The 21,218-nt window shown below is 39.8% G+C and overlaps 1 protein-coding gene across 8 annotated transcripts in view; it reads right to left on the bottom strand.

Annotated features, from left to right (window-relative positions):
- RIMS2 (regulating synaptic membrane exocytosis 2) overlaps positions 1-21,218 on the bottom strand; it is an 830,084-nt gene that overhangs the window by 204,544 nt on the left and 604,322 nt on the right. For 7 of the 8 annotated variants that reach the window (XM_040354833.1, XM_040354825.1, XM_040354826.1 and 4 more), the window contains 2 exons: positions 19,187-19,366; positions 14,520-14,629 (listed from right to left, as the gene is read on the bottom strand). In XM_040354833.1, the coding sequence (XP_040210767.1) occupies positions 14,520-14,629; positions 19,187-19,366 (290 nt within the window). The remainder of the gene's footprint in view (positions 1-14,519; positions 14,630-19,186; positions 19,367-21,218) is intronic. The other variant, XM_040354829.1, reaches the window with a different exon arrangement.

Raw genomic sequence — 21,218 nt, 5'->3', positions numbered from 1 at the left:
TAACTCCTGTAGATTCGGTGCCAGAAAGTCTAACAGAATGTGTATTGAGCACCCCTTTGTGTCATATTGTTGGTGGAGTTGAGTCATTGTCCATATTTGACTTCTAACTGTATGAAAACCTGAGAGTTTACAATTAAAGTTCATTCGTTTTGGAACCAGAGAACAGAGCTTGTGTCTCGTTTATTCTGGGGAAATCCATATGGCTTGTGTCTGCTGGAGTGTCGGATAAGCTGTCTTGGGTTGGTGGAATGGAATATCGTAACGGCGTTAACCCCTGACTGTTACAAGGGCCCATTCCTGATTTACTGAAGTACATCCAACCACCCACGGAAAAATTTGAAAAATATAGAACTTCCAAAAAATGATGTTGGTAGGTAGAATTTTTAGGTAGAAGAGGCTTTGTATGTCCATTCTGCCAAACAAAAATATAATCTTGTGCTAGCAATTATTTTCTTTCACTTGAATTCTATCTTTTTAGAACTTACAAGAAAAATAGACAGTTACACAGCCAAAAATATAATGCGAAAATATGAACAAGTTCAGGAGGAGTTTCTCTCAGCAGATACAGAACATGAACATAAACAATGATGTAGAAATGAAGGACCATTGGTCCCAAGCAATATTATACCATTAGATAGTCAACTGTCAGAGCCCTTTTTTTTATGTCTTTCAACTAGGGGCCATTGAGCTAGAAAGAACAGTACAGTTGTCCATAGGACCAAAAAGAGGAAAATCTCTTGCTTTTGAGAAAAAAGGCAATGCTAAGGCAAAGAGGATCTGGAGAAAAAGATAGAAAAGTAAGAGAGAAAGGGAGTAAAGATGGAATGGGGAAAAAGAAGGGGGAGAGAGAGGGGAAAAAAAAGGGTGGGGAGACCTTCACTGTCCCAGAGTATACGACTGATTGTTGTCCTATGGACAGAGTCTCCCACCTCAGCTGTAGATCTCTGCAGTTCATCCAGAGTGATCATGGGCCTCTTGGCTGCATCTCTGATCAGTCTTCTCCTTGTATGAGCTGAAAGTTTAGAGGGACGGCCAGGTCTTCGTAGATTTGCAGTGGTCCGATACTCCTTCCATTTCAATATTATTGCTTGCACAGTGCTCCTTGGGATGTTTAAAGCTTGGGAAATCTTTTTGTATCCAAATCCAGCTTTAAACTTCTCCACAACAGTATCTCGGACCTGCCTGGTGTGTTCCTTGTTCTTCATGATGCTCTCTGCGCTTTAAACGGACCTCTGAGACTATCACAGTGCAGGTGCATTTATACAGAGACTTGATTACACACAGGTGGATTCTATTTATCATCATTAGTCATTTAGGTCAACATTGGATCATTCAGAGATCCTCACTGAACTTCTGGAGAGAGTTTGCTGCACTGAAAGTAAAGGGGCTGAATAATTTTGCACGCCCAATTTTTCAGTTTTTTATTTGTTAAAAAAGTTTGAAATATCCAATACATTTCGTTCCACTTCATGATTGTGTCCCACTTGTTGTTGATTCTTCAAATTTAAATTAAAGTTTTATATCTTTATGTTTGAAGCCTGAAATGTGGCAAAAGGTCGCAAAGTTCAAGGGGGGCCAAATACTTTCGCAAGGCACTGTATGCACCATACATGTGTGATACATGTGGAAGCTGCATATCGTAAGGTAAACATATGCAAATGCGGGGGGCATAAGTTAAAGCAATATTAAAGCTTTGTTTTTGTTTTTTGTGCAGTGGTTTTGCACAGAACAGCCCGGATCCCCCTCTTCTTGCTTCCCACGCTGGCGCTCCTGGCTTCTCCCTCCTGTCGCTTGCTGTGGGGGCACCCAAGAAGGCACGCTCCTGAGCCGAGGCTTAGTGTGTCCATTTACACACAAAGCCGTGGCTTGCCCCCGGCCCCTCCCTCTCCCGATTGGCTCACTGGCTGTAAATGACAGTAGTGGGAGCTAATGGCTGTCAAAAGCCAATCAGGAGTGCAAGTCCCTGGAGAGGAAGGGCTCTCCTGGACATCACTGGATCAAGAGGGGGCTCAGGTAAGTATTAGGGGGTTGCTGCACACAGAAGGTTTTTTTTACCTTCATGCACAGACTACATGAAGGTATAAAACCTTGTGCATTTACAACCACCTTATGGGATCCATTTAAAACAGAGAACAGATACTGCTATCCACTGGACACCAAAGTATTACTCCACACCACAACCTACATTTTCATTGCCATAATGTAGAACCTGTGGTGTAATTGGGAAAAAGGCTGGTCACATGACTTTGACATGGGCCTGTCTCCCAGCCATTTTTTTCCCTCCCATTAATTTTAATAGAACACTGCTTATTGTAGGATTCCTTTATGAATCACAAAGATGTTCATTATAAATTTTCACTTTGACATTTTTTTTCAATTATTTTTAAAGATTCAGCATTGCCTAGGTAAGGCCAAACTTCTGCCTTTTACATGGGGTCCCAAGTGAACCCACTGCTTCACCATGCATAGTGTTACGACCCTGATTCTGAGAACACTCTGTCTCAAGTTTAGACTCCAGCTGTAGAGGCCTATCAGAATTAACCACCAGCTCACTCTCACTGAACTATAAGAGTATGGGGTCTATATCATCATATCCTCTGATTGGAGCAAAACATGTAGTAATAGTTTAATACTTGTTAAACTATGTTGTATCTTTTATCTAGAAAATAACAAGGATAAGTCTTTAGTAGGTGCTTTCTGCATATATAGGTAGTGAACTTGAGTCATGTAGAAAATTAGCACTCTTGATATAACATATAGAAAGAAACCCCAATATAATTAGAGCAAGTATCTCAATAGTTAATATGCATTCTGAGAGAGATAGAAAGAGACAGTCCAGAGTATGGATAGCAACACTATCTATGTGGCAAAATAGTCTTTATACACAAGCAGTTTAAGGGGTAGTGTGGACCAGGTCTCTTTGCACAGGAGTAGATGGTATTTCCAAATATGCAGTAATATGGTCTATATACTCATGCAGTTTAAGAGGTAGTGTGTACCAGGTCTGTTTGCACAGGAGTAGATGGTATTTCCAATATGCAGTAATATGGTCTATATACTCATGCAGTTTAAGAGGTAGTGTGTACCAGGTCTGTTTGCACAGGAGTAGATGGTATTTCCAATATGCAGTAATATGGTCTATATACTCATGCAGTTTAAGAGGTAGTGTGGACCAGGTCTGTTTGCACAGGAGTAGATGGTATTTCCAAATATGCAGTAATATGTTCTATATACTCATGCAGTTTAAGAGGTAGTGTGGACCAGGTCTGTTTGCACAGGAGTAGATGGTAATCCCAATATGCAGTAAGATGATCAGAATATACTTGCGGTTAGGAGGTAGTCCAGACTGGGAAAGTTAGCACAGGTGCTGATGGTATCTCCTTAGCAGTATGCAGAGCTGGTGGTCCTTCTATCCAGTATAGCAATGAGATTTGGATGCAAGTGTCCCACAAAGGGAACTTCAAGGTTGCTGTGGGTTGGTGGAGGGTCTCCAGGTGGCGGCAGGGTCCAACAGGAATATTCCAACAACCTGCCGCCAGTGCTGGAGGTTTAAATAGCCCGGTCTCCCATCCACGCCGAGCGCCACACACTGGAACGCACTTCCGCGTTCCAGCGTGGAGCGCAGACGTCCGCGTACCGGAAGTGACGCGGATGTCTTCTTGAATGGAGCGCAGCTGTTATTGCAGGTAAAGCTGCGCTCCTTGTACACAAATTAACGCTAATAGCGTTACACATAGACAAAAGCAGAGATTCAATATAAGCTTTTGGCCTTATGCCGCGTAAACACAGTCGGAAATTCCCCCAGAAAAAGTCCGATGTGAGCTTTTAGTCAGAAATTCCGACCGTGTGTATTCTTCATCGGAGTTTCACTGTCGGAATTTCCACCAGCAAAAGATTGAGAGCAGGTTCTCAAATTTTCCGACGGAAAACATTCCGATCGTAAATTCCAATCGTTTGTAGCAATTCCGACACGCAAAATTGAACTTAATTTTCTCGGCTCATCGTAGTGTTGTACGTCACCGCGTTCTTGACGGTCGAAAGTTTTGAGACTGTGTGTATGCAAGCCAAGCTTGAGCGGAATTCCGTCGGAAAAACCATCCAAGATTTTTCAGCTGGAAAATCTGATCGTGTGTACGTGGCATTAGACTTTTAGTAAGGTCATACAAATTCGATTGGGTAGTTATCTAGCTTTTTTGTGACAACCATATAACCACTCTTGTAATATACGGGATTTGTTACATGAGAAATTGTAGCACCTATATTAGCACCTAGAGGATTTAATACTTTTCAGCGATTCCTGCATTGTGTGACTGCAATGTCTCAAGCTAACGAAAGAATCACTGGTTTCAGCACCTATTCATGTTATCCTCTGCAGCTGCTGCTGATAATGGCACGTCTGCAGAAAGAGGTCCTTTAGCAAGCTATATCAGTAACTCAGCTGCAGCTAGGCACATTTCTCAAATAAGAGAAATTCTGCTGCAAATTTCTGTTTTAAAGTTGCTGTTGTAGCATGGCTCAAATGTTTTAATAGCGATCATCCTTTCAGGTACATGTACAATACATTACTACATTTCATACAAATAATACAACGTGCTGTGGTCACAAAGAGTTGCAGTGATGGCACAGTAAGGGTCTGTGTCTGTGTTGATGGGCTTTTGTTCACTCCAAATGCGTTTTACATTCCCATAAAAGACCACGGGAATGCAAAACTTGCTTGAAGCAGGTCAAATGCAACCTAATCAAATTCTGATAGATCTTACACTGATGCAAGTCACATTGACACAAGATCTAAAAGTTGCCCTTGGGAGCTAATATTCAACCACTGCAGTCTATTTGGAGACTGAAATGATGAAAAATAAATGAAAAACTCTAAGACTGGGTTCACATATCTCTGGCCGCGGTTCCCAGCATGTGGTCCAGTGCATCCCTACTCACCGGTTCAGGTGCCATTCAAGTGCAATTTTTTGCTTGAATTCACACCTGGACCAGACCCAAAGACGCACAGGACTCTTCTGCAATCTTGGCCGTGGCCCCCCTGGACCTGTGTGAACCTTCTACATTGAGAGCCGGTCACACTTGCCTGTCATGCAAATAGGATGTGGGGAAACCCACATCCTATTCGCATAAATGTGATCCCAGCCTTAAGCAGCCATTCTCAACCAGAGTTCCTCCAGAGGTTGAGTAACCACTAATATCAATGATCATTTTAGCTATCTCTAAGGCCCCGTATACAACCGAACATGTCCGATCATTGGACATGTTCGGTCGTGTGTACGGCCTAGTGGACAGGTTTCCTGGCCTAGCGGACAGGTTTCCAGCGGACAAAGGTTTCTTAGCATGCTTAGAAACTTGTCCGCTGGAAACCTGTCCGTCGGACATGTCCGCTGGTTAGTACGTCTAACCAGCGGACCGAAACATGCACTTCCATGTTTGAGAACGTCGGTGTCTTCTACGTCACCGCGTTCTCTGTCCACGGGGATTTTGGTCTGATGGTGTGTACACACATCAGACCAAAAGCTCCCAGGAGACATGTCCGATGAAAACGGTCCGCGGACCGTTTTCATCGGACATGTCTCCTCGTGTGTACAGGTACTAAGGGGGAATACTTCCTACTGACTTCAAATGTAGGGAACATTCTTCCCACTGACCATCACACTAATGTGAAGTGGGCAATTATTAAGCAGGGATTCCCTGAGACCGGACAGTTATTTCAAGGGTTTCTTTATGTTAGGTTGGAATAGGTTGCTCTAGAGGATACTAGTGCACCAATTACTACAACAGCAACAGAAATCATCTCCCCAACTCAAGCTGAAGGTGTGAAATACTGACATTGACTCAGTTTCTCAATTAAAGGCGGAATAGAGGCACACACACATTTATTCACAGAGAAAATATTTGAAGATGATATATCATATGAAGTGGAGACACAAGGCTTATTATTCCACAATACACATTGATTAATCGAGGCAAGCTTGAACACTGCCTGTCAGACCTCTTCCTGGCATACATTTATTCTGGGTGTCACCTGGAGATGACAAATGATCTTTCTAGCATGTCACAAGAAAGAAGCAACAAGTAAGACTGCAGCTTTAATTAGAAATATGATCTCCAATAAAAATCAGAATGAACTTTACATTGATATAAATTATAAAATTATACAAATGGATCATTCTTTTTAGAAAACTATAAATCAGAGAAATCATCACTGCCGTCAATCAACTGTTATGTGCACATAAGTGGCATGCCATTTTGTATGTCCTTGAAATCCAACCTGTCAATTTACTACTATGGTTACTATGGTAAAAAATAGACACTTCACAAACAATAATTGCAAAAGTATACCTCACTTCTAATGAATGAGTGACCAGATTCTAAATACATGTCTACAGTATGTTATGTTAGACTTTGGAGGAATCTGGTTTTCTGGTTTGGGGGTAAAAAAGGGTTTGGTCCACCAGGTCCTTACAGCTTCTGATACAGCGGTTAGAGCTGTGCTTGAGGTATCAGCAGAGCTTCTGCTGCCATATGTCTATTGCTGCAGATCAGGGGTCTCCAAACTACGTTCTGTGGGCCACATTTGGCCTACATGGACATTTTATGTAGCCCACAACTAGGGTTAGTGGATTATCCTCAATGTGCACTAATTGTGGACTAAGGTCAGCAGGGCCTGCCTATAGTCTCCACTTCTGATGTAGAGGGGCACTTATGGGAATCCTTATGTAAGGGGAGACTCTAATGTGGATTTTTTTTTTTTACAGCCTGCAAATATTTTTTAAATATTCAATGTGATCCTTACACTAAAATGTTTGAAAATCCCTGCTACAAATAATCCACTCAGGGTCAGGTGATGCAACAGTTTTGCGGCCTATGACCTCCTGAAAATATTGGCGCACAAATGTGAATATTCCAGGTAAGCGTGTCACACTCACGTGTGGACTGACCTAGCTATGGGTAGAGCTGCTTTTTAAACACACTATAATATAGCATTTCTACCTTTGCTATCATTCAGAACTGCTGATGTGAAGATTGAATGGAAACATGCACATATGGAAGAAAGTGAAAGATACCAAATACATTGTACAACAAAGAACACTTGGTCTTGCAATTTTGTTCCATTAATAACAAAAAAGTACAGATCCCTGAACCAATTTTTACTAATAAAAGACATATTCGGAAAATTAAAAGAAATTTGTTTTTAATCATAATTTATTTAAAGTATTAGGTGATATATACAGATTTAAATTATGATTAAAAACAAATTTCTTTTGATTTTCCGAATATGTATTTTATTAGCAAAAATTGGTTCGGGGGTCTGTACTTTATTGTTATTAATGGAACAAAATTGCAAGACCAAGACCAAGGGGCAGATCCACAAAAGAATTACGCCGGCGTATCTCTTGATACGCCGCGTAATTTCAAATTTTGCGCGTCGTATCTTTGTTTTGTATCCGGCGCATTTTTTTCCGTCGTTTGCGTTCAGCTTTTTCCGGTGTATAGTTAAACCTGCTATATGGTGGCGTACTCAATGTTAAGTATGGCCGTCGTTCCCACGTCCAATTTTGAATTTTTTACGTCGTTTGCGTAAGTCATTCGTGAATAGGAATTTGCGTAAAATGACGTCACCGTCGTAAGCATTGGCTTGTTCCGGTTAAATTTCAAGCATGCGCACTGGGATACCCCCACAGACGACACATGCACCGTTAAAAAAAAACGTTGTTTATGTCGGGACACGACGTATTTACATAAAACACGCCCCCATTACATCCATTTGAATTCCGCCGCCAAAGATACACTACGCCGCCGTAACTTACGGCGCAAATTCTTTGAGGATTCGAAAAAAAAAAAAAAGTTACGGCGGTGTAGTGTTAGATACGCTGCGCCCGGCGGAAAGATGCGCGGAGGTACGTGGATCTGCCCCCAAGTGTTTAAAAGTGAATGAGAGAACAGAAACTAGAATGCCGGAGGTGATATAGATGAAGGAATTCAATAGGTATTAACTCGTTTTTTCACAGAATCATTACACTATTCTGTCTGTCTACCTTGCAGACATTAATTTTAGGAAAAAAAATGTTTTCCTTTACAACTCCTTTAAAACAGTCCAGTTATATAGCTGCCCAATCTATATGTTCTTGGAAAACACATTCACTTTATTGGAGTTTAAAGCTAAGTTCACCTTTGTCATATATGCAGTCAAAGGCCCAGTTTAAGGTGGGAGCAGAGATTGTCCTACGGGTATATTATATAAACTAAGCTGTATCCTTTAAGCAGGACACTATTGGGGCCCATCGACTGCATTGCATTGTTTTGTTTTTTTAAAGGTGAACTTAGGAAAAGTGTTTGAAAAGGGAAAACGTTTTATTAATGATCATGCCTCTTTAAAGGAAAATATGTGGGTTGCCATTGCTGAGTTCCTTTAAAAATGCTGGTTATTGTGGTGTTTTGGGCTTTTGTATGTCCTGAGTCATTCACATGGAACAGACACACTGCCAGTGAAGTCATACCTCCTGGTCTGCACATTTATTCTAGGTAGTTTGACAGGAAGTCAGGTAAATATGGGGGTGTTGTCACAGATGGGAGATACATTTCTGCCTTGTTTAGAAAATTCACCAATTACTATCAGGTGTTGGCTGCAGAGGTAGCCAGAAAGGTTCAAGGACGTTGAATAGCTTCAGCTGTTCAGAATGAGAAAATTAAGGCCTCTATAAATTGTCCAGAGGATTACTACTGAATGCTGCATCCTGAGGCTTGTTGAGGTAAGGAGAGCAGTGAGCTGAGGAAGACTTCTGAAGGCGAAGTGGTTGTTGATATTTTTGCTGTGTGATAAGAAAATCAAAAAGACTATTGTTTTCTGCTGAAAGACCAGCAGTGTCTGCCCAGCAGTAGGCTGTGCCAGACTCCATAGGTAGGTTCCTGTGTTGTGAAGGTAGACGGCCCAAGTGGCCAGGGTTTATTTTATGTTTTATTTTGTTTATGCTGTTTTGATGCTTGCACTTGTTTCCAGCAATATGGAAGAATAAACCATAACCCTTGTTTTTTAACCACCCACGGCTGCCTCTCTGTATAATTCAGTGTGTAGTGAACCCACTCAGGAGGTCACACACCCCGCTACCGAGCTAACCTCTTACAGTAGGTAATGAAGCATGACAGCCAGGCAGCCAACATTTAAAAAAAGAGAGGTCAGCAATGGCACTTACATTCTCTATTATTCTTTTTGTAGAATACTTATTTAGTATAGGCACTAAAGGTCATATATAACTTTCCATACAATTGTGTTGAAACTGCGACATACACTTTCCATATATTCTAGTTGTATTTAATGCTGAAACAAATAAGTTCTATAACGTCTGTTGTAGCTGTAACCTGTCATGACCACCCCTAACCACCACCACCAACTTATTTAATAAGGAAAACATTGTGCAATGACTTATTGAAATGTATTAGCCAGGTTTAAAGCACAACTTCAGGTTAATACACAATTAAAATACATATTCAAGTTGGTTCGGCCGGCAAGGGAATTGCATTTCTGTGTAGCAAGTTTTGTGATTCACACAAGCCTGGCAAACAGCCCAGCCAGGGCCAAGGCTTCCGCTGTCAGAGCAGCAGCATAGTTTGGTTAGGATCAAATTAAAGAAGAAGCAGCAGCTCACTGATGAGGTCTTACCCAAGTCCATCTTACTATTCCTTACTATAAGCAATTATCAGTTTTCACGAGAACCTGATTGGTTCCTAGGCTTGACCTCTCTCCCAGTCTGAGTGCTGCTCCATATAGTTGATATCAAGACAAATTCAGGTAGTTACACTAGTTGCATTTAAAATTCACTGAAGTATTTTTTTAGTGAACATGCAATCGCCCTGATTTGTGTTTGTATATTTTCCAAGAGTTTCAATTTAAAGTGTTACTAAACCCACAACAGTAAAATCAGTCTCTATATGCAGTAAAGCATGCTTGTTACCAGGGGACAAGTCCTGGGGAAAAAAGTGTGGGAACTCCCACCCAAGATCCACTCCCCCACAAAAAAAAAAAAAAATTATACGCTTATATGCATAATTACTAAACCACATGTTTTTTTTTTTTTTTTTTTCGGTCCACTGTACCTTAGTAATCCTTCATGTTACTGGCCGCTTCCTGTATATGGATTCATCGGGTAGTGTGCGGGTATTCTGTCACTTCCTCAATGCCGCAATGTCTCCTGGGAGCTTTTGTCATTGTTCCCAGGAAACATTGCGGAGGTCTGCCGCGAGTTATAGCAGGATTTAGAAAGAACTTTAAGTATGTTTTTTCTAAATACCACGGTAACTCGTGGCAGACCTCCACAATGTCTCCTGGGAACAATGACAAAAGCTCCCAGGAGACATTGCGGCATCGAGGAAGTGACAGAATACCTGCACACTACCCAATGAATTTACAACCAGGAAGCGGCCAGTAACATTAAGGATTACTAAGGTTTGCCTGCCCTTGACAGTGACTCGAGCTGGGCATCGCCGCTTAGTGAAGGATTGGCTCGGGCGGCTTGGCTGCTCTCAGCTGCTCTAGTCCTGCAAAAGGATCTGCGTTCCTGCTGTGAAAAAAGTGCAGGGACTCCGTTCCCGCAGGACTTGAGCCCTGCTTGTTATACTCACTGTGGAACCTAAGGAATCCTCTGCATTGTGTAAAAAGGCTCACCCTGTCTTCTCTAAAGCTCCTCTTCTTCCACTGACTCCAAAACATCTCCGGATAAGACAGAGCCTTTGGAGTCAGGCTGCACATGCTCAGTTTGGTGTGTATTACTAGAGATTTTTTTTGTTTGCTTTCTTGGAAGAGTGTAGATGGTCAGGGGTCCTGGATCCTGATAGGACAGCTCAGTGCAGTATAAAAATTCCTCCTACAAGCTTTACCAGATAGAAGTCACAAGACTCCTATATACTGCTGATGAGAAAAGGGATTTAGAATGTTATATTTACTAAAATAATTGCATTTCCATGTTCTGTGTACTGTGGCAGACTAGATATAGTGAATGCAGAGTCCTGGGTTTAGTAACACTTTAACCTTTTTTCACTTATGATTTCAGTAAACTAAAACCTGGTATGAAAAGTACAGTAGCTCTTATGAGCTAAAAGGAAATTAGCTATTAATTAATAACTGTGTTATTAATATCAATTTGTTTTGCCCTTTTGGGACAAAGAGACAGGTTTTCTTGACAGACCACCCCCTCCATCCTGATATTCACCTTAGGTACACTCCCCTGCCACTTTTTTCATATGTTAAAGCCCACGAAAACGACCTGCACTTCCATGTATTGGGGAACATGTGACCTTACATACTCCCAGAATGCAGTTCTTGGGCCAGACTATCAGTTGGTGGGAGTTGGCCTGCCAAGATAATCTGGCAGTTTGCATTGACTAGGCAAAATGACAGATTCCCTTTATTGTGAGCTAAACTGGTAGTAAAGTCTAGAAACAAAAAGAAAATTTCCCCATTATGAAAGACTTACCTTAAAACTAAGCCCTCCAGTGGCGCACTGACAGGGCTTTGGTCGTCTTTTTCCTGCCAGATTTGCAGTCTCTGCCCATTTGTATAGCCGAGCCGCGATACTGTCCCTTCAGAGCGCAACACGCTAATGGCGTCACTGGCTGCAGAAACCACAAATATCTCCTAAACTGTTTAGGAGCTATTTATTGTACCTACAGGTAAGCCTTATTATAAGCTTACCTGTAAGTACAAGTCACCAAGTGATGTTTACTACCACTTTAAAGCAGAATTCCAGCGTGAGCAAAAAGGAGGCATGTCTATCCTTCCTTGAATCTTGGTGTGCTTTGTGTATTTCTTATAGATCTGTGCAGGAGCTTCCCGCAATGAAGACCGATCACTGTTACTCTCTCTCCTTGTGCAGGGTGACTGGTCTCATCTCCACCTTCCTAACAATTTCTGCAGGCAGCCTGTAATTTGTGGGTCCTTTGGGTCCCTCACAGTTCTGCTCTCCGCACAGACTATAAACAGCACAGTGATGATGTCACTGCAATTTTAACAGGATAATAACTGGTTTTGCAAAGGCATTTGGTGCATTACTGAGGATCATAATTAAATGCATGTTTTAAAGCGGAACTTTAGGCAGATATAAAAAAAAAACACATAAATTGACCCAAATCTGTCTTTTTATCAGCCAACTGTCACCCCCTACACAGCAGCACTCAGAATGGAAGAATGGCAAAACCAGGAGGTAATCAAGGTCTGCTGCATGCACAGTTGCTGACAACATGCAGAGATGAGGGGAGCTCAAGACCTATCAGTGCAGTGTTGCTACTTCATTGTCCAATGAGCAGGTGCATATTTACACTACTGCATTCCTTAAAGATGTTAAGAAAATTACTGACCCCCAAGGGTTAAATGGGACTTCAAAGGCAACTTAGAAAACAAGAAAGAACATCCATTAAAGTATGATTGATCATACAAATGATTAAAATTAGTAATAAACATGAGTGGCTGAAATTGCATGAAACGTGTACACAAACCGACAGTATATCTTCTCCAGTCCGACGCGTTTCAAGAAGAGAGCAATCATTTCTTCAGAGGTATAGTGGGAGAGAGTCGCATCATTTTTGTTTCATACATGATGATCAATAGCTGTTACCACCATACAGAGTCTAAGCACCAGGTTCACTCTTGCCCGATTGATGGGGGCACCCATGTGCTCCCACACCCAAGGCCCTGGGTGATCCACACATAGGCTCCCTAATAGCGACTCTCAGACTGCCAGGTAGTACAATTAGAAGATCTTACTGATGAAAATGTAGGACATGTGTCACAGGTAGCCAGGGCAGATGTGCATGACTAAGTTGCCTTTAAAGCCCCATTTAACCTTTGGGGGTCAGTCATTTTCTTTATATACAATTGGGAATGTTGGCAACTACTATATAGCCTTCTCGGGTGTTTTTTTCTGCATTCCTTAAAGATTATGCCTAAAAAATGCTCTATGCAAATGGATTGACAAGGATAATGCTAATAGGAGTCTGCTGCTTGTCTCTCACTGTCCAATCAGTAGGCTGAGACACCAGAGAGGACACCACTGTATTCACTTCACAGTCTAAAACTAACTGGCTGCACCATCTACCAGGGCCATGTAAATCTCAGGAATAGATGATTGGAAGTACAAATTCTTGGCAGGTTAACCAGTTCCAATATATGAATTATATCTGTGAATTTATCTGTTTACCTGGAGTTAACCATTACCTCTAACTTATAGAACAAGCAGAGAGGATGCAGAGATAGGACATTCTCCTGTGACCACCAATTATTTGAATTTTGGGAAACCAGCGACCCACCACTCCCAGTATATGCTCAGATAATTAATTTTACTTGAACCTTTTCTCATCTGTCTGTACTAATAAAATAAATATATATTTTGTTATATACATTTTGTTCATATGTACTATGTGTCTCTTGCACCATCACAATCCCATTCTCTTCTCCTTGCTACCATCTAACTTATAGAAGTCAGATCACAGCATGTGTATTTCATTGAATTGTAATAAGACATATTTGACTTTATTTAATAAGACATTGTAACTAAGACCAATGAGGATGCAAAATTATGAAACTCCCAGCAATTAATCCAATTTGACAAATGAAAAGAGAAATTGTGATTGATTTCTACAAGTAACTTGATTTTGAACCTCACAATTACAATTACTCATTGCGCTTCCACTTGAGTCCTATAATGTATAGTATTCTAGAATTTGCTATAGGGGTAGAGAATGTTTTCTGAGCAAAAGGAATGTTCACATAACATAGTAAAAAAGTTAAAGCTGTGTTCACTCCAATAAACCAATCATATGCATGTAAGTTAAAGTTATTTTTTTTTGGGGGGGGGTTGCACATGCACATGCCTTACATATGACTGGGTATTAAAAGTGAACACAGCTTCTTCTTAGTCATTAACTACGCCATTAGCACTGACGTTTTTCATTACTAAAGAGCACAAATGAAAAGCAATAATGAAATTGTAGCAACCAACCAGAATGCATTGAACATTTATAAAGTAGCAGTTAGGCCATGACACAACCATATGGCTGCAAAAAAAAAAAAAAAGGCCAAAAAAGCCCAAAAAACAGCACATCATAAAGCACAATGGTATGCCTTACAAACACTCTTGGCACTTTATTCACATCGGGATGCCACAGCAAGCAAAGACCCATTCAACTCAATGAATGTAAAACAAAAAAGGTGTGAGAGTAGGGAAAACCAGTCACATGATTTTTCAAAGTCATGTGACCAAATTTCTCCTCCAAGTGTTGTCTGCAGCATTATGTAGAATTAGTTATAGCGCAAACACTGTGTGTGTGTGGAAAAAACATTGGGATGTCCAGCAGATAGCTATATGAATGGGCCCCTATGGGCTACCCACATCTCAGACTTTGTATTTACTATTTAATCAAATTACACCATCTAATTAAATTGAAGGCATGTGTCAAGTAATTCCTTTAATGACTTTAAGGTTTATGTATTCAATGTCAAATGTATATTGCTTAAATATTGCACTTACTTCGGTCCAGCGACCCCTTCGGTGGGAGTTGCGGCAGCTGACGACCTCTGCGTCCTGCTAACGGTGTGCCTGACGGGCTTGTTTGAACAGAGCCAGCACGAGGATGTGCCCTACAAAACAAGTGTTTAGATAAGGAGCACAGAATTAAAATACATTGCGAGTATATTTCCAGACTACTAGAGATCTAAACTGTTTAAAATGTGAATAATCCTAGGCAAAACTTAAAGGGTCAGTCCACCAAAAATTGTTGGTTTAATTAGGAGTGAATAATGGAATGAGGAGTCATCCACTGACTTTTCATATTCTTCAGGGACTTCAGCCTCTACTTCACAATGCCAATGGTCTTAGCTCTGCCTCTCTCCACACAATGGCGGCAGGTCCTGGGAACCGCAGAAATCTTTTAGCTGGAGTCCTTGACAGATATAACAACCCAGTAGGTGATTCAACAAGCTGTCATCCATCTAAGACTGAAACAGAATTTTTGGGCAGGCTAACCCTTTAGGCCACCAATTATTTCAATGATGCAGAAGGATCTATCCATGCTTAAACAAACAACTGCTTTACATATGTCGGTTTTAACTCCTATAACGACACTGGCACAATTAAAGCACTGAAAGTGACACAGTAAACAGATAAGAGAGAAGGTTGAAATTGACATGTCAGCAATACCAGATTAATACAATGAGACATTACCATCAGACAAGTTAATACTTAATATTACTGTAAAAAAAAAGCTGTTATGGCACATGATGGAGAAAAAAAAATAGATTTGTTAAGATGGTGAATACAGTGGTGACACAGAATAACCATTATAAATCACATCAAGTATATTAACGGAACACTGTCCTCTACTTTATATATACCTGCATTTAAAAGGGAATCAAATATATACATATATCTAGATATGTATTATGTATGTATATATAATCACTTTATTGTAACTAGTTTTATCACTGTGTTTAAATGTTTTAGGCCTGTAGATATATAAGTAATTACATTCTGATTTAGATGGTAGTTTTTCTTGCAGTGCAATCATTGTTTCTTTATGCATTGCAGGATCTAACATTGAGGTATCGTTTCAGAATTCAAACCCATGTGTTGGGTCATAGCCTGAAAATGGTGATGCTATAAGATAGGATTTTACATAGTGTAAATTAAACATTTGTAGTAATAATAATGAAATATAGGGCCTCATTTACACACAAAATGTATTTTGCATTGTACCTTAGTTAAAGTGGTAGTAAACTCTGTACTACCACTTGTACCTACAGTTAAGCTTATAATAAGGCTTACCTGTAGGTACTGTGAATATCTTCTAAATAGTTTAGGAGATATTCAGAGTGCATGCAGCCAATTACATCACCGACGCATGCACTCTGAAGGTCCAGCTTACAGTGCCGGACCTTCAAAGACCGTGACGGAAACGGCAGCTTCCACGAGGGAGTGACATCTTTGCGCCTCAGGCCATACATGTAGCGCAAACCCGGAAGAAGGAACGGTGGACATCACGTCACTGGAGGGCTTTGTTCTAAGGTAAGTTTATCATAATGTGCTAGTATTGCCTTGCAGGGATTTTTTTTTTTACAACCGCTTTAATGTGTAGTGTTAGAAAAAAAAAATAGATAACAGGAATGTACATTTTTTTTATATTATATATATTAATGTGTATATTGTTTGCTACTAACAAAAAGATGCATTTTTATTTTTTAGATATCTTTTAAAATACGTAAATGTAAAATATTACCCATAATCATTTAAAATTTACCAACTGCAGCTAGTCTGAATTAATGATTAATCAGTTAACACAGACTGGAAACAAGCATGCAGGCAATGCTGGGCTTTCGTATTAGATAGATATATATATATATCATTTTTTGGAGACTTAAAGATTTTGGACAAATAATTTATATGTACTTACAGTAGCTAACATTTCTTAGAGATCAGCGGGTCACTCATACTCGCATCAAATATGAAACTTGGTTGGTTGTCACTTAGTAATTAGTGTATATCAGGGGTTCTCAACTCCTGTCCTCAGGATCCACTAACAGGCCATATTTTAAGTATTACCTTGGGGAGATGCAGACTAGAATACTGCAATCACTGAGCAGCAAATGATATCACCTGTGATGTATCATTATTATTGTGTGTTAATTAACATGTTTAAAGCCCAATCAAAGCTTCCCCAATTATTACTATAATGCAGTCATGCTGCATAAACAGTAACAGTTGAGGACTTATTTTTCTAACTTTTAACAGTTAGGCTTCATTTCCACTGGCGTTTTTACAGACACTTTCTTTAGCCTTTTTTACAGCTTAAAAAACGGCTGTCCATGTTTATTTTGTAAAAAAAAATAAAAACATTTTATTTTTATTTTTTGTGAGCTGGAGCTCAAAAACGCTGCGTCTTTGCGCGTTTTTTAATGTCTGGCGTTTTTACAGCTCTATTGCTGGAGCCACAGAACGCCCTGGTCCCGCGTTTTTTTTACAGCTCAAAAACACCTATGCCATTTGCAGCTCAAAAACGCCTATTGTGGGAATGATGCCATAGAATAACATGGACAGGCGTTTTTAAGCTGTAAAAAACGCTCAGAAAAGTGGCTGTAAAAACGCCAGTGGAAATGAAGCCTTATATTTGCTGCAGCAAGGATTCAAATACCTTGTGCTAGCAGCATGCTAGGCATTGGAGTGCTACTCAAAACTGAGCACAATAGCCTGGGTCTTCAGAAATCTTATAGGTCCCTTGCCCAGAGCTCCAATCAATAATGTTTCTCACAGAACACGAGCACTGTTGATTGGAGCACTGAGATGGGGGGTGTTGGCGAGCTGGAGACAAGGAAAAATGAATAATAAAAAAAAAAACTGAAAAAAGCAGTCGTTTGGTAAAACCAATATAAACTCTCTAGTGTGCTGCTAGCATAAGGTATTTTAACCCATGCTGAAGCAAATGGGGCTATTAAAAATAAAAAAATAAACCCTCAATTATAACTGTTTATGCATCCAGACTGCTTAATAGTATTTGATGAAATTTCAATTGGGCTTTCATTTCAGGTTTTCAGGTTTTAATTTCAAATGCTTTTGACAGCTACAAGAAAGATTTGTGCAGGATGATGTACACTGCTTTTATCGAACTATACTTTTGATATACCCAAGATGGAATATGAGGTTCAGAACTGATGACTTTTAAATATCAATAGGTTTTAAAAAAACGCAAAACACATTACAATCTGACTCTAACAATATATTAGAATTACCAACAATTATGTTGTGCAAGGGGCAAGCTGATTTAATGCAAATGACTTGAATTGTTTAGGTCCTTGTTAAAATATCTAAAGAAAACATCCGGGTAGCTTTAGTTTGAGGTTCGATGGTTGTGATTTCTAATAACATGAAGGAGATTGAAGCTGCAAAAGAACATGTATGGTGCATCGCAGGTTTTACGTCTGACTTGAGAACGTGTAAGTGTAATATATATGTGAATGTTTACCGTCACTGACTGTAAACTGGTCAATACATAATATATATATATATATATATATATATATATATATATACTCACAAGCATTAACCAGAATACAATAATTTTAATGATAGTGGTAAATTAATGGTCAGTTATGGCAGCCTATTTTACTGCTACATTTTTATTTTAAAATAATTTTTTGTATTACAACTAAATTAATGCATTTAATAGCATTTGTTAACTGAAAAGTAAAGGTTGCATTAAAAAAAATAAAAAATATTAACATTTTTTGAATTTAGGGAAAATGCCTACAGGTGTTCTCCGTAAAATATCTAGTGATTTATAATAGGTTAATAAGTGCTGAAAATATATCTTCCATCTGATTGAAATGTAAGAAAAAAAACATCTTGTACAGGCTTGAATTACAAAACCATAGGCTACAGGCATAATTGCAAACAGTTCAGGGAGAAAAGGCTTCATCATAAAATAGAGAGTATGGGGGTTTGTTCTAAGAGGGGCTTAAATAGAAGAGGGTGGGGCTATCTTGCCCTAAGAATGGATCCAGTGTGGAGATTAGATAGGTCAAGACAGGGCCTATTTTGCCCTAAAAACTGATCCAGGGTGGGGCTTAGAAAGATCAGGGAGGGGCCTATTTTGCTCCAATAATTGATCAAGAATGTTGGCAAGTATGCAGCAAGTCCTGTTCCCAATGCTGTACCAAATGCTTTTTATTTGTACAAGATACGCCTTTCTGAACTTATTAACTTCTACACATAAAGAAAACCTCTATTTTAAACATAATTAACAAATCATATGATGACATGAAGTTCATTGGTTAAGCAATGTCGGATGAAGACAAACAAAAGTTCTCACTCTGCAAGAGAAGACATGATTGTTATGGAGTGTGCACTATGAGTTTAAACCAGGCTTCCTGAACAATGAGAAAACCCACAAAACAAATGCAGTTAAATACGGTTAGTAAACAACGTACAATGGCACCCACACCATTATATCCAGCAGAGAATATAAGTAGTGTGTCAGCAGTCGAAACGTTAGTATTTACTGTTAAAAACGTGATCAGCCAAGAATGACAAAAAGAGACTGGAGAGCTACTGGGAAAATAAAATGGTGGTTCTGTGGGGGGGAGGGGGGGGGGGTGGGGGGAGGGAATAAGAGAGGATTCAGGTGGAGCCATTGTTCGATTTTTCACCTCGATAAGGCAGGTGAAGGAGGGGCAGATCTTCCCGTCATTAATGAAGGCATCGACCTCATGAGGTTTGAGTCAGGGCGCTCAGTGGATCGGGAGCGGCAGTTGGTCCGCTCAAGTACAGGCCGTTGCTCTGTGGACCTGGATCTTTGATATGGGTGTCTATCTGCCGGTTCGCAATTCCTGAAATGTTAGTCAGAAAGCCACTCAGTTGACCTTTCTTTATTTGTAGGTAGGAGATATGTATATATAGTATAAATCCACTTGACCTAACACTGTTAATTCACTGTCAAAAAAGTAATGCAAAGCACAGAAGCAACATTTTTTCTTGCCCAATACAACAATTAAATTTATTTTTTTGAGATTCAGAGAAAATGATTAGGGTGTCTGATGGTTTCAAAAACCCATCCTTATTTTTTATCTTATTGGAGGTCATGATCCCTGATGTCCAAACTTTGACTTCTCTTTTCCTGTCCACAAGGCCCAAGCTTTTACCGAGAGAGATATACTCCCTCCAGCATTTACAAGGTCAATCCTGTGACATGGAATAAGCCTCAAAGATAATTACTCAAAAATGTTGACATTTAAGAATCTGCAATTGGTGAAGTTGTCTATGATACAAAAAACTTAACCAAGTTTTTTAAATAGTTTCTCGCTACAGTGAAAAGACGTCAGCAACAAAGATCAACAGGTTAGGAAATGGATAATTTCAGCACTCCTTGACCTATGATCATTTAGCAAACTGACAATACATTCCTTTTTTGCATTGGAGATAACATTGCTTTCTGTGTGCTTAACATTGCATTTTATATAACAAACAAGTAGTGCAGGTCATAGACATTTATCTCAATCTAACAATCAGGTTGCTTCTTCTTATCTGAAATAGGCATAAAATAAAGAGAATGTATCGCTTTTACAGAAGAAAAACACACCATATAGAGAGGAATTTCCTTGGAGAAAAGTTATTATTCAATTATGCACTTCATATTAATAGTTAAAGGGGTTGTAAAGGTTCGTCTTTTATTTTCTAAATAGGTTACTTTAAGCTAGTGCATTGTTGGTTCACTTACCTTTTCCTTAAATTTGCCTTCTAAATGGTTTTTTTCTTTGTTTGAATTTCTCACTTCCTGTTCCTCCTCAGTAAGATTTTCAGTAAGCTGTTCTGACTGACTTTCCACCGCTCGGATGATGGTGGAAAGCTTACTGAGGAGAAACAGGAAGTGAAAAATTCAAACAAAGAAAAAAATCATTTAGAAGGGAAATCGAAGGAAAAGGTAGGTGAACCAACAATGCACTAGCTTAAAGGAACCTATTTAGAAAATAAAAGACGAACCTTTACAACCCCTTTAATACTGACCCAGTGGTGGGAAAACTTTGAGATTATGTTTAGAAGCCTAGACTGACAACCTAGCAATTCTAACACCGGCTACAAGGATTGCTAGGCTCATGTGTTTTTGGCCTGCTCTTTCCACCAACTGGCTGCTCTGCCTCTTTAAAAAAAAAAAAAACATGTTATACTTACCTCCTCTGTGCAGTTGGTTTTGCACAGAGCAGCCCCGATCCTCCTCTTCTTGGGTCCCTGGCTAGAGCTCCTGGCCCCTCCCTCCTTATGAGTGACCTATGTTTTGGCAATTAAGGAAAATGATTATCTAGTTCAGAAAAAGACAACTGGGCAGGGCTGACACCATTCCTTGCAATTTCAGTTTAGTAAAGGCAGTGTGTTTGACAAGAACTAGAACACCTGGTCTGTGTACCTGAATAGTGTAATTCCAGTGTGTCCACCAGCAGGTGTTTCCCAATGATGCTGGCTGCAGCTGATGGAAGGCTATTTAGCCGCACCTCGGGAGTCACACATTACCTGTGTGTCTGTACATTCTGGATGTTACTTACTGAACCTGCTATTGTACCTGTTCTGACCCCCAATCCTAACCTGTCTTGCTTTCTGTTACTTTGACTTTGTTTTGCCTGATTCCCCTTCTCTCTGTCTTTAAAATCAATTGTATTTCTTCACTTGAGTTTGCTTTTGGTTTTCCTT

This window comes from Rana temporaria, chromosome 5 (assembly GCF_905171775.1).
Source record: "Rana temporaria chromosome 5, aRanTem1.1, whole genome shotgun sequence".
NCBI classification, from domain to species: Eukaryota; Metazoa; Chordata; class Amphibia; order Anura; family Ranidae; genus Rana; species Rana temporaria.
Note: the sequence above shows the minus strand (reverse complement) of the source record. Positions and strands in the feature narration are given on the sequence as shown.